This window comes from Salmo salar, chromosome 06, assembly GCF_965601325.2.
Source record: "Salmo salar chromosome 06, fSalSal1, whole genome shotgun sequence".
Lineage (NCBI taxonomy): Eukaryota > Metazoa > Chordata > Actinopteri > Salmoniformes > Salmonidae > Salmo > Salmo salar.
In genome coordinates this window covers 41,270,705-41,281,904 of record NC_138296.1, presented here as the reverse complement: position 1 = coordinate 41,281,904, position 11,200 = coordinate 41,270,705, and the positions used below count along the sequence as shown (strand labels likewise).

The 11,200-nt window shown below is 40.8% G+C and overlaps 1 protein-coding gene across 1 annotated transcript in view; it reads right to left on the bottom strand.

Moving 5' to 3' along the window:
- Positions 1–2,733: 2,733 nt before the first annotated feature.
- The window catches only part of LOC106607398 (protein shisa-9B), a 30,513-nt gene continuing 22,046 nt past the window's right edge, over positions 2,734–11,200 (bottom strand). The window contains exon 4 of the mRNA XM_014204320.3: positions 2,734–5,346. Within this exon, the coding sequence (XP_014059795.1) occupies positions 4,928–5,346 (419 nt within the window). The 3' untranslated portion in view covers positions 2,734–4,927. The remainder of the gene's footprint in view (positions 5,347–11,200) is intronic.

The following is an 11,200-nucleotide window of genomic DNA, read 5'->3' as shown; positions in this document are numbered from 1 at the left end:
TCCTGTCCTGCACAATGGCATCCCATTAAAGATAAGACATGGAAAGATTTTCTTTGATTAATCTGACTAATTGTTGTCCAGGTGCCGACTACTCAAGTCGGAAGTTCTCTTGCACTATTCAGTCACTAAGATCCAGCCATTTAAACAACTACATCGTGACATCCACAGGCTCATTGTCTGCTGGGAGCCACAGGAACGATTCCAGTTCTATATTTATCCAAGCTGAAGCAGGAGATTAGCTCGTACTGACCACTTCACATGAGAGTGACATAGGCACTTCAACAGCTGCCATCTCCATCTGTAATAAGACCGCAGTCAGTACTGCGTCAATATTGGCTAATCTCAGTACTGCGTCAATATTGGCTAATCTCCTATACGACTGGCTGGATGGTGGAGAATTTAAGTGGCTCCTACAGTTTTAGCCAATGGTAATGACTCAATCAGCGAAGTTAAATCTATGCAACTGTTTTGAAAATCATCTCTTAAACGTCTCCAAATGTTGCTCACTGTCTTAGAACATTTTTTAAAAAATCCAAACTTTAGTCAAAATAACTTTATTGTAAAAAGTCATATTTAATCTGATTAGCTAGATAAAGTGGGTTAAAATCGATAGTAGAAAACAAATTCTCTGTATCTAAACCAATTTGAAGACTGAAATGAATGAAGCTGAGGGTCCCAATAGTACCTCTAAAGTACCTGTAAAGACCTTCTGTTTGAGCAAACATTTAATGTGGCGCTGACACCATAGCCTTGTTGCTGATGGATGGTGTTGAAGGAGAACAATCTCCATAGAAAGGTCAGCAGAGTTGTGTGTTAATTAAAACGTCCAGGGACAGATTGGGCTTTAATGAAGAGCCATCTCAACATGAAGAGATAGGCAGGGCTCTTGTCCTGCTGATAGGGCTGCTAAATGATCACGCTAGACAGCCAGGTTAACTCTCATTACAGGGAACAAGGCGTGGCGTAGGACCACTGGGGTTTTATTAGCTAAGTTGAATGCTTGGGAACACAATCAGTCTCCACTGAATGGCTGCAAGTGGATGCTGTTCAAAGGAATTTCTGCAAGTTTACGATGATCTATGCAGCCTCCTGTATGTTCACAAGAAACGTTAACTGGATGAATGACCGATTGGGTTCTAACCTGGGTCTCCTTTGTGTCGTGTGACACAAGTGTTAGCCCTCTAAGCTAAAGCCTAATCATAGTAAGATCAAGAGAAATGCAACATTCAAATAATGCAACCATGGATATACTGTACCTCACCACAAAAATCTTGAGAAGAAACAGATTTATTGTAAATATGATTTTAGATGTGTACAATACAATGGAGTTTCCGCTTCCCAACTTGCACATACATATATGACAAGTAATATTTCATTTTGTTAGAATACAAAATCAGTTGTGCTTCACGAATAACATGATCCACTGACAAAGAGCACCATCGTCTTCCCACTCCTAAAGGTTGGAACCAAGACCACTAGCTGCATCATGAATGCAATTCAGCCTCAGCCAGGGGCACAATTTAGTTCAATGAGGATTAGGTAGAGAATGTTTTTATTAGATTGAGAAATGAGCAAAGTTTGGATGTAAATAGTTAAATAATTTCATAGGACATGATTTAGAATCAATGGCCATTGTGTTATTACTTTACAGTATGCCATTATGTAGCATGGTGACCAGTCAGCTGGAATGTTAATCTACACGTCATGTACATGTTTTATGCTATTATATCAGTGGAAGCTATTTTAGTGAGGGAGTTATACTTCACTACTACACATATAAGTGTTACTGTAGGTTCCCTCCATGACTGAAACAGTATAATAGGTGCACTCTATCTACAATCAATGGAGCTGTGGACTTTTGCACATGTTTTAACACTGAGAAACCAGATACATTTTCTGGTGATTATAGTTTAATAAATGAACTCTGTTGGATATGATATTGTTATTGAGAGGGTCCTTTGAAGTGGAACAGTGATTTCATATCATGCTATACGGTATAATATTATGCATCAATCTGTTCATAGACCAGTCAGTATTTGGACAATTAAATCAGGTGCACATTTCATTTGGACACAAGGCACAGACTTTTTCTATGGCCCTACCAAAACATCACCTTAACTATGTACTGTACAGGCATAATAAATATGTCTCTATATTTATGACCTAAAGAATCAGCCCTTTTGCAGTCAATGCAAATTTGCAGTACTTTTCCTTACCATTTTCATTGTTGGACATTGTTTTGTATAGACAAATGTAATACACAAATATGTATCCATTTTTTTGCATCACATCATTGGTATTCTGAAGTCTTCTGTCTTATTGGTGCAAATGTTAAACTGATATGCGTTGCATATATGCCAAAAACTGCATATATGACTAGTCTAGTCTAGAAAATTCTACATACGAGTGGCTTGTGTGATGAAACAACAATACAGCGTGTTGCAGTTTGTGTGACTGTGAGTTACGTCATGCAAAATAAAGATGTGAACATATTCATTATGAGAAATGTAAGATGGTGCCTTGGTTGTTAGCATATTGCGGCAATCTACAGTATTGGTGCATTACGTTTCACTGACAATGTGATAACACACTCAAAACATATAGTTGTGTGCCTGACTATACAATACATATCTGGTTCAAATGTGGTTAAAAATCAGTCTTGATGATTGTTCCCTTAGTCTAATCCGAAAATGTCGACTTGTGTTTTTTCGTACTGTACCAACCACAAAATAAAAATACTTTTTGTCTACCTCTAATGCTTTCCAAAGTCCTAAACGTAGGGAATGTGACTCACGGCTATTCTTACCAGATCTCATGTGGTGAGTAAGAGAATGAACGACAAGCTGCTGGCTGTCACTCCTCCAGCCATTAGAGCCACTTTGTTACTGGCAGACAGACTAATGGACAGTTGAAAGCCATGGAAAGTTGAGAGGCATGATTAAGACATGCGGACAAAGTGTGGGCTGCTCTTGAATCAGTGGGCAGTGACAAACGCAACACATGGCAAATTGCATCAGAAGCCCTTTATTTAAAACGCTTTTTTGGTAAGTGTGGCATGCTAATGCGCTGTGCCGCTCGTGTGGGCTCCCAAGAATGGAGTGTTGAGAGAAAAATGTACTATTTTTCATCTGATGACGCACAACTAGCCCAATGGAAAAGACAGGCACATCTTGACCTGTGTGTTTGTACATGGGTACTCTCAGATGTTTTAGTTGGCTACTCCAGATATTCAAAAAGAAGACATTTTATTTTTATGTGTATATCTTATAAAGTTGATGAAACTGTAGATTTTATTTTTTTAAATAATAATAAGAAAAATAGGAGAGAAAAAAACGTTTTAACAATAATTAGTACATAACGTATTGCAATTTATCTTTTACAGATAGTTAAAGTTTGATTTGTGCATGCAATGACATCAACTCATGGTGATTTCAGAAGACCTTCTCTGTCTTAATCCAGGGCTTGATCTCATACTAAATGAAATCCATCCACTCTATTTACCCAGGCTGTACCTTTTATGGCTGTTTCAGGAACATCCACTACCCTTTAACATCTCTCTGGGTAGCCGTAAAGGAGCCCTCAGCAGTCTTCTACTGCCACAACAGTCTGAGATGGGGGCCTGGCTCTAGGCTCTAGTATTGATGGAGGTGGGTGAGAAACAGGCACCCCTGCACAAAATGAATCCCATGCTAATCAATTTGGGAATTATCATAAATATATGGGCAATATATTCACAAATGTTTGGGCAGTGACGTTACATGTATGGAAAGGACACAATTCCTTCTGTGTTTTCTCTATCATTGTTCTAAGGTACCAAGGTAAACACACACACACAATGCATTGTCTAATGGAAACAGAAATAAAGAATGTGAAATGATAGATGTAACTCACCATTTTCAACTGACAGTTGTGGACCTGTTTGCAAGATGAAGACATTTAAGTAAATTCCACACCTTAGACAATGGTTTATAAGACGAGCTCTTTGATTTGAACAGTATTTCATAGTTTTCTCAGAGAAAGGCACAGCCCTAACACCAGAGAGCAGAGTAGGGTGTGTATAATGTTGTGGCTACAGAACTGGTTTGGTGCAGTCTCATCCACCTCATGCTCTGTAGTTTCTGAAGGAGAATATACAGTCCATATCTGAAATTGTTACTGTTTCCCTATAGATGTAATCATGAGCCCGAGGTTCCGAGCATGAGCATTACCCACAAGTCCCCCCACAGTATATACAGTACACAACATCTGAGGAAATGTCAATCAATGTTGAAGTGAACAATGTATCCCTTCACTAACGGCTGCTCTGCTCCACTGCGTCTAGATCTAAACCTACTGGCTTATCCGAGGCGGATTCAATGGAAACTACATGAGATGATACACATTTTCAGGCCCTTTGAGATCTCAGTTAATACTGACAATAGGAAAAGTATATTGCCACTGGGCTTTTGTACAGTTCCAGTCTCTTCCACCACTGCATGGCTCCAGGCTCATCCTGGCTAACCTGTCCATCAGAGGTCAATCATTGCTATGCTCTGCTCATTGAAGTTTTTAGTCTGACTTGCAGTATATGATTTGTTTGTATTAGTTGCAATATAATCATTAATACAGTGATGACTGAAACCTTGGAGGTTTGGAGTATGTTGTTGTGGTCACTCTCCCCCCACTGGCAGGAGTCCCACACATGCCTGTCACATGCACAGTCAGCCACACGCATTAGTTGACACATAGCACCCCTAGAGAGGGGCACTCAATCCAGGACTGCTGTTCTTCTTCAGCCTCTACAGCAACCTTCTGACCAACTCTCTCTCTCTCTCTCTCTCTCTCTCTCTCACACTCTCGCTCGCTCTCGCTCTCTCTCTCGCTCGCTCTCTCTCTCTTTCTTGCAGCTGGGGTTATAGTGGTTATAGTGGTGGGGTGGGCTCTCAGATCAGACAGTCACTTCTGTCTTGCTGTTGCTGACAAAGTAGGGCTGCGGGGGCATGTAGTGCTGGCTGCGCGAGGTGCTGTGCATCTCGTTCACCTGCTCTATGGTGCAGTGTTTCTTAGTGCCGTGGCTCTGCCGGCGGCCCACCGTCTCTGAGCCGTCCCAGTTCTTCTGCATCCCTGGGTTGGCGATGGTGTTGGAGCCATAGGCCAGAGTATGGGAGCTGCTGCTGTGGCTGCTGTGGCCCTTGGTGCTTTTGGACTTGTGTCCGTTCTGCTTTAGGGAAGGCTGTAAGGGAGGGCTGTAGGGGTTGCTGGGCTCCTGCTCTATGCGATGCATCGGGTGCATAGGGAGACTGCCCTTGGCTGCCATCTCTACCATGTGCCGCCGGTTGGTGTAGAAGTTGTCATTAACCTTCTCCGCTGGAAACAGACATACACACATACATGAGCAAAAAAACATAAATGAAAAAATATTGTAATGACAGCCATTTTGTTAATGTCATGCACAGACAATAGCAAATGTTCAGGTCTTTGCTTTGGCGAGATTTATTTAGATTAGTTGAGATATTGAAGTATTTGAGGATTTTGGACTGTTTCCAAATCTATATTTATGTACATGCAATATTAATGCCATATTAATCCTAAACTGGGGTAGATGACATATTGTCATGTGGGGTGAGGAACAGTTGAGAAAATGGTAGCTAAAGGTTTTTTAAAGGATACCGAGGTGAATAATACATTTTGCCTGAGCCGTGTTGAATGTTGTTGATATGTCCTGTATATCATCATGCCATTGGAAAATAAATGTAAATGATTTTCCCAACATTGCCATTATCATCTGGAAACATGCAGGCTTTAGCTAATAGTAAACAACCCCCTCCAGACTGGTTGGGGAGTTTGCTCTTTTCAAAGCTGGCTGTGTGCACAGTTGTATTGTAATATGCAAATTAATATGTCCCTGAGCATTCTGGAATGTTTACTTGATTTCTATAGTATATTTGATGCTTTGTGTATAATATATCCTTTAACTATCGGACATCATTTGCCCTTAACAGCCACTGACATTGTTACATGGTGTCATTTGACATGTCCAGTCTGGTGCAGACCTGTTCTGAAAACATTATCCCCTCACTAACACCATACTCTACAGCGTCAGTCATTTCCCTGTGTGACATTTCAGACTTTCTAATTAAATGTCCTGCCGGTGACCTTTAATCTGTTATGATACCCTGGTGGGCGGAGGGAGAGGCAGACGGCCTCAGCCTCAATGTTCTGGATCGGACACCGCCACATTAGCGCGAGACTCGTCTCAAACCAGGGAGGAGCAGTGCAGAGCTCCCTCTGAACAATGTGCTTTCATAGCGTACACATCAATTGCCCACAGCTTAATACACATCAGAGAATCAGAGAGGAGGGAGGGGACCACATTGGTTCACATAGACTCAACCCAAACAGTTTAATAAGTTTCCCCACCGGCACTCATTCCTCTGTTCTCCCTCCCATCCCCTAGTCACCGGGCAGCTCTCATTAGATACACTACCGTTCAAAAGTTAGGGGTCACTTAGAAATGTCCTTGTTTTTGAAAGAAAAGCACATTTTCTGTCCATTAAAATAACTTCAAATTCATCAGAAATACAGTGTAGACATTGCTAATGCTGTAAATGACTATTGTAGCTGGAAACGGCAGATATTTTATGGAATATCTACATAGGCCCATTATCAGCAACCATCACTCCTGTGTTCCAATGGCTAGTGTGTTAGCTAGTCCAAGTTTATCATTTTAAAAGGCTAATTGATCATCAGAAAACCCTTTTGCAATTATGATTAAAGAAGCAATAAAACTGGCCTTCTTTAGACTAGTTGAGTATCTGGAGCATCAGCATTTGTGGGTTCGATTACAGGCTCAAAATGGCCAGAAACAAAGAACTTTCTTCTGAAACTCGTCAGTCTATTCTTGTTCTGAGAAATTAAGGCTATTCTATGCGAGAAATTGCCAAGAAACTGAAGATCTCGTACAATGCTGTGTACTACTCCCTTCACAGAACAGCGCAAACTGTCTCTAACCAGAATAGAAAGAGGAGTGGGAGGCCCCGGAGCAAGAGGACAAGTACATTAGAGTGTCTAGTTTGAGAAACAGACACCTCACAAGTCCTCAACTGGTAGCTTCATTAAATAGTACCCGCAAAACACCAGTCTCAACGTCAACAGTGAAGAGGCGACTCCGGGATGCTGTCCTTCTAGGCATAGTTCCTCTGTCCAGTGTCTATGTTCTTTTGCCCATCTTAATCTTTTATTTTTATTGGCCAGTCTGAGATATGGCTTTTTCTTTGCTACTCTGCCTAGAAGGCCAGAATCTCAGAGTCGCCTCTTCACTCTTGACGTTGAGACTGGTGTTTTGCGGGTACTATTTAATGATGCTGCCATTTTGAGCCTGTAATCAAACCAACAAATGCTGATGCTCCAGATACTCAACTAGTCTAAAGAAGACCATTTTTATTGCTTCTTTAATCGGGACAACAGTTTTCAGCTGTGCTAACATAATTGCAAAAGGGTTTCCTAATGACCAATTATGTGCTTTTCTTTCAAAAACAAGAACATTTCTAAGCGACCCCAAACTTTTGAATGGTAGTGTACGTTTCACCACAGTCTTTATATCCCCTAATGATCCGTCTGCAGCTTGACGCCTCTTCACTAGATTAGCAGCAGTCAGATAAGTTTCATCTGATTGTCTATGATGTCACAGAGAGAATCTGGTGAATGTTCCACATGCCTGCCGCCACATCATCCTCTGTGGGATTGTGCCTCTGCAACTCTGACAGCTGCCATCTCATCCAGCCCCATTTATGGCGAGGGCCTTTGAAGTTCCTTTAGTTGAATCAGGCAGAATCCATAAAGAGACCCCTGTTTAATTAGGGTGATAAACACTATCAAATATGTCTCCATCACTTCTTTTAATTCCCCATCAGAAGCAGAGCTGGTTTCTGATGCCTGTCTCTCTGGTTTATTAATCCGAGCGTTTATCTGCTCTGCTAGCTCACTCGCCTGTTTCTCTTATTGGTCTATGGAGAAAACGACTGACTGTTTGAGCATCAATCAGTGTAAAAAAAAAACTTAGAGATAAAGTCAACATGCTTAGACATTGCTTTCCTGTGAGCCTAATTAATCATTCCCTTTTTCTATATTTCAGAGGCATTAGTTCAGCACCATGGCATTTTGCTTCAAATGGAGAGGCAAAGATAACAGGGAAAGTCTCTGACATAACTACATGACGAGGAAATCAACAATATCCCCTGGCACATGACAGCCATACATAAATTAGAATCCCAATCTAATTCACTGTCTATGGCATACACACAATACTGAACTTGCAGAGATCTTCATGTAGACTTGTATCCTAAATGAACGCATCAAAGAGAAGGCTGCTTGCAGAATTGTCATGTTCAACTCAATTATAATTACAGCTTTTTGGAGAATGGCATGAGAAATAATTAGCCTAGTGTTTACAGCCAGAAGAGCGGCAGGCAGATCCAAAATGTCTTCAGACACCTCCCTGATGGGGCTCCCGCTCCTTTATAATTTAGCCAGTTCAGATTGTAAATGTCTGTGAGAAATCCAATTCTGTGACCTTACAAAATCACTGGGGGGACAGCGGGAGAGAATAATTCATTGCTAGATTTTGGTTGATCATTTCCCAAACCTTGGATTTAGCACTCAGGGAATTTAGAGGTGAGGCATAAGACACATTGCAGTAAACAATGCTTTTCCCTTGTGCAGGGGGTGGGTCAAGCTGTGATGTTTAATTTATTATACTTGCCCTCGCTAAATGTTATAGAAAATCTATTTCACAATATAATGTTGAAGGATAACTGAAGAGACATGGTTTCATGATCCTAATATCAGTTATGGGTTCAATGAGATCTGACTCTCAATGTAGACCTTCACTAGTTGATGTTGGTACTGTAACAGTGGCTGTCCAACATTTCACAAGCTTCTTCATTTATGATTTGCAGCAGCAAAACTATAGGTGATAAGAGCAACAAAGGCAAAGCAATGGATAGCCTTGAGACATGAAATTTGAAAGGCAAATCAATTACAGTAATTTTCCTAAAAGCGAGGTTATTTTCCTCCCTTTCTGAAAGGCAAAATTCTACATCTGTTATCCTGTCTAATTAGAAATAAACCGTTAACACAGTGTAAATATTTTTGTTGAGAGCCTCTCTTTCTTTGAGGTTTTTCTTTAAACGGAAAGTGTCACATAAACATAGTGTCTCTCAGTAAGTAACCATACAGCATGCTAGGATAGAGACGGAGACCAGGCTAACTGATAATTACAGCAGGCAGCAGAAAATATCTACACTAGCTGCTTGGTGTTTTTGCTCATCATTCCAGATCTCCATTGTGTTAATTAGCCCACATTTAATCATGTAATTTGAGTGTGATTACATGGAAGTTCGACACTTCAGAGGCGTATGCTCATTTGCGATCTCGGCTGATATTCTAATCCTCACGTCCTCTTTTATGAGAAGAGATGCCTTCAATTTAACAGATGGCCAAATAAATACTCTACCATTCCCATCCATTTCAGTGGAATGGTTTCCCTTTCTCACATGCTATAGGTATGCATGGCATGTACAGTACCAGTTAAAAGTTTGGACACACCTATTCATTCAAGGGTTTTTCTTTATTTTTACTATTTTCTACATTGTAGAATAATAGTGAAGACATCAAAACTATGAAATAACACACATGGAATCATGTAGTAACCAAAAAATAAGAATGGTGCCGGAGAGGATGGCTGCCGTTTGATTGGCTCTTAACCAACCGTGCTATTTTGTTTGTTTTTAAGCATTTCACTGTAAGGTCTACACCTGTTGTATTCGGCGCATGTGACAAAGAAAATTAATTAGATTTGATTTGAAAAGTGTTAAACAAAATATATTTTAGATTTTAGATTCAAAGTAACCACCTTTTGCCTTGATGACAGCTTTGCACACTCTTGGCATTCTCTCAACCAGCTTCATGAGGAATGCTTTTCCAACAGTCTTGAAGAAGTTCCCACATATGCTGAGCACTTGCTGTCTGCTTTTCCTTCACTCTGCGGTACAAGTCATCCCAAACCGTATAAATTGGGTTGAGGTCGGGTGATTATGGAGGCCAGGTCATCTGATGCAGCACTCCATCACATGCCTTGGTCAAATAGCCCTTACACAGCCTGGAGGTCTGTTTGGGGTCATTGTCCTGTTGAAAAATGAATGATAGTCCCACTAAGCGCAAACCAGATGGGATGGTGTATCGCTGCAGAATTCTGTGGTAGCCATGCTGGTTGTGTGCCTTGAATTTTAAATAAATCACAGACAGTGTCACCAGCAAAGCACCCCACACCCTCACACCTCCTCCTCCATGCTTCACGGTGGGAACCACACAGGCGGAGATCATCACCTACTCTGCGTCTCACAAAGACATGGCGATTGGAACCAAAAATCTCACATTTGGACTCATCAGACCAAAGGACAGATTTCCACTTGTGTAATGTCCATTGCTTGTGTTTCTTGGCCCAAGCAAGTCTCTTCTTCTTATTGGTGTCCTTTAGTAGTGGTTCCTTTGCAGCAATTCGACCATGAAGGCCTGATTCACACAGTCTCCTCTGAACAGTTGATGTTGAGATGTGTCTGTTACTTGAACTCTGTGAAGCATTTATTTGGGCTGCAATCTGAGGTGCAGTTAAGTCTAATGAACGTATGCTCTGCAGCAGAGGTAACTCTGGGTCTTCCTTTCCTGTGGCAGTCCACATGAGAGCCAGTTTCATCATACCGCTTGATGGTTTTTGCGACTGCACTTGAAGAAACTTTCAAAGTTCTTGAAATTTTACAGATTGACTTAACTTCATGTCTTAAAAAGTAATGATGGACTGTCATTTCTCTTTGCTTACTTGAGCTGTTCTTGCCGTAATATGGTATTTGACCAAATAGGGCTATCATCTGTATACCACCCCTACCTTGTCACAACACAACTGATTGGCTCAAACACATTAAGAAGGAAAGAAATTCCACAAATTAACTTTTAACAAGGCACACCTGTTAATTGAAATGCATTCCAGGTGACTACCTCATGAATCTGGTTGAGAGAATGCCAAGAGTGTGAAAAGCTGTCATCAAGGCAAAGGGTGGCTACTTTGAAGAATCTCAAATAGAAATTATATTTTGATTTGTTGAAAACTTTTTTGGTTACCACATGATTCCATATGTGTTACTTCCTAGTTTTGATGTATTCACTT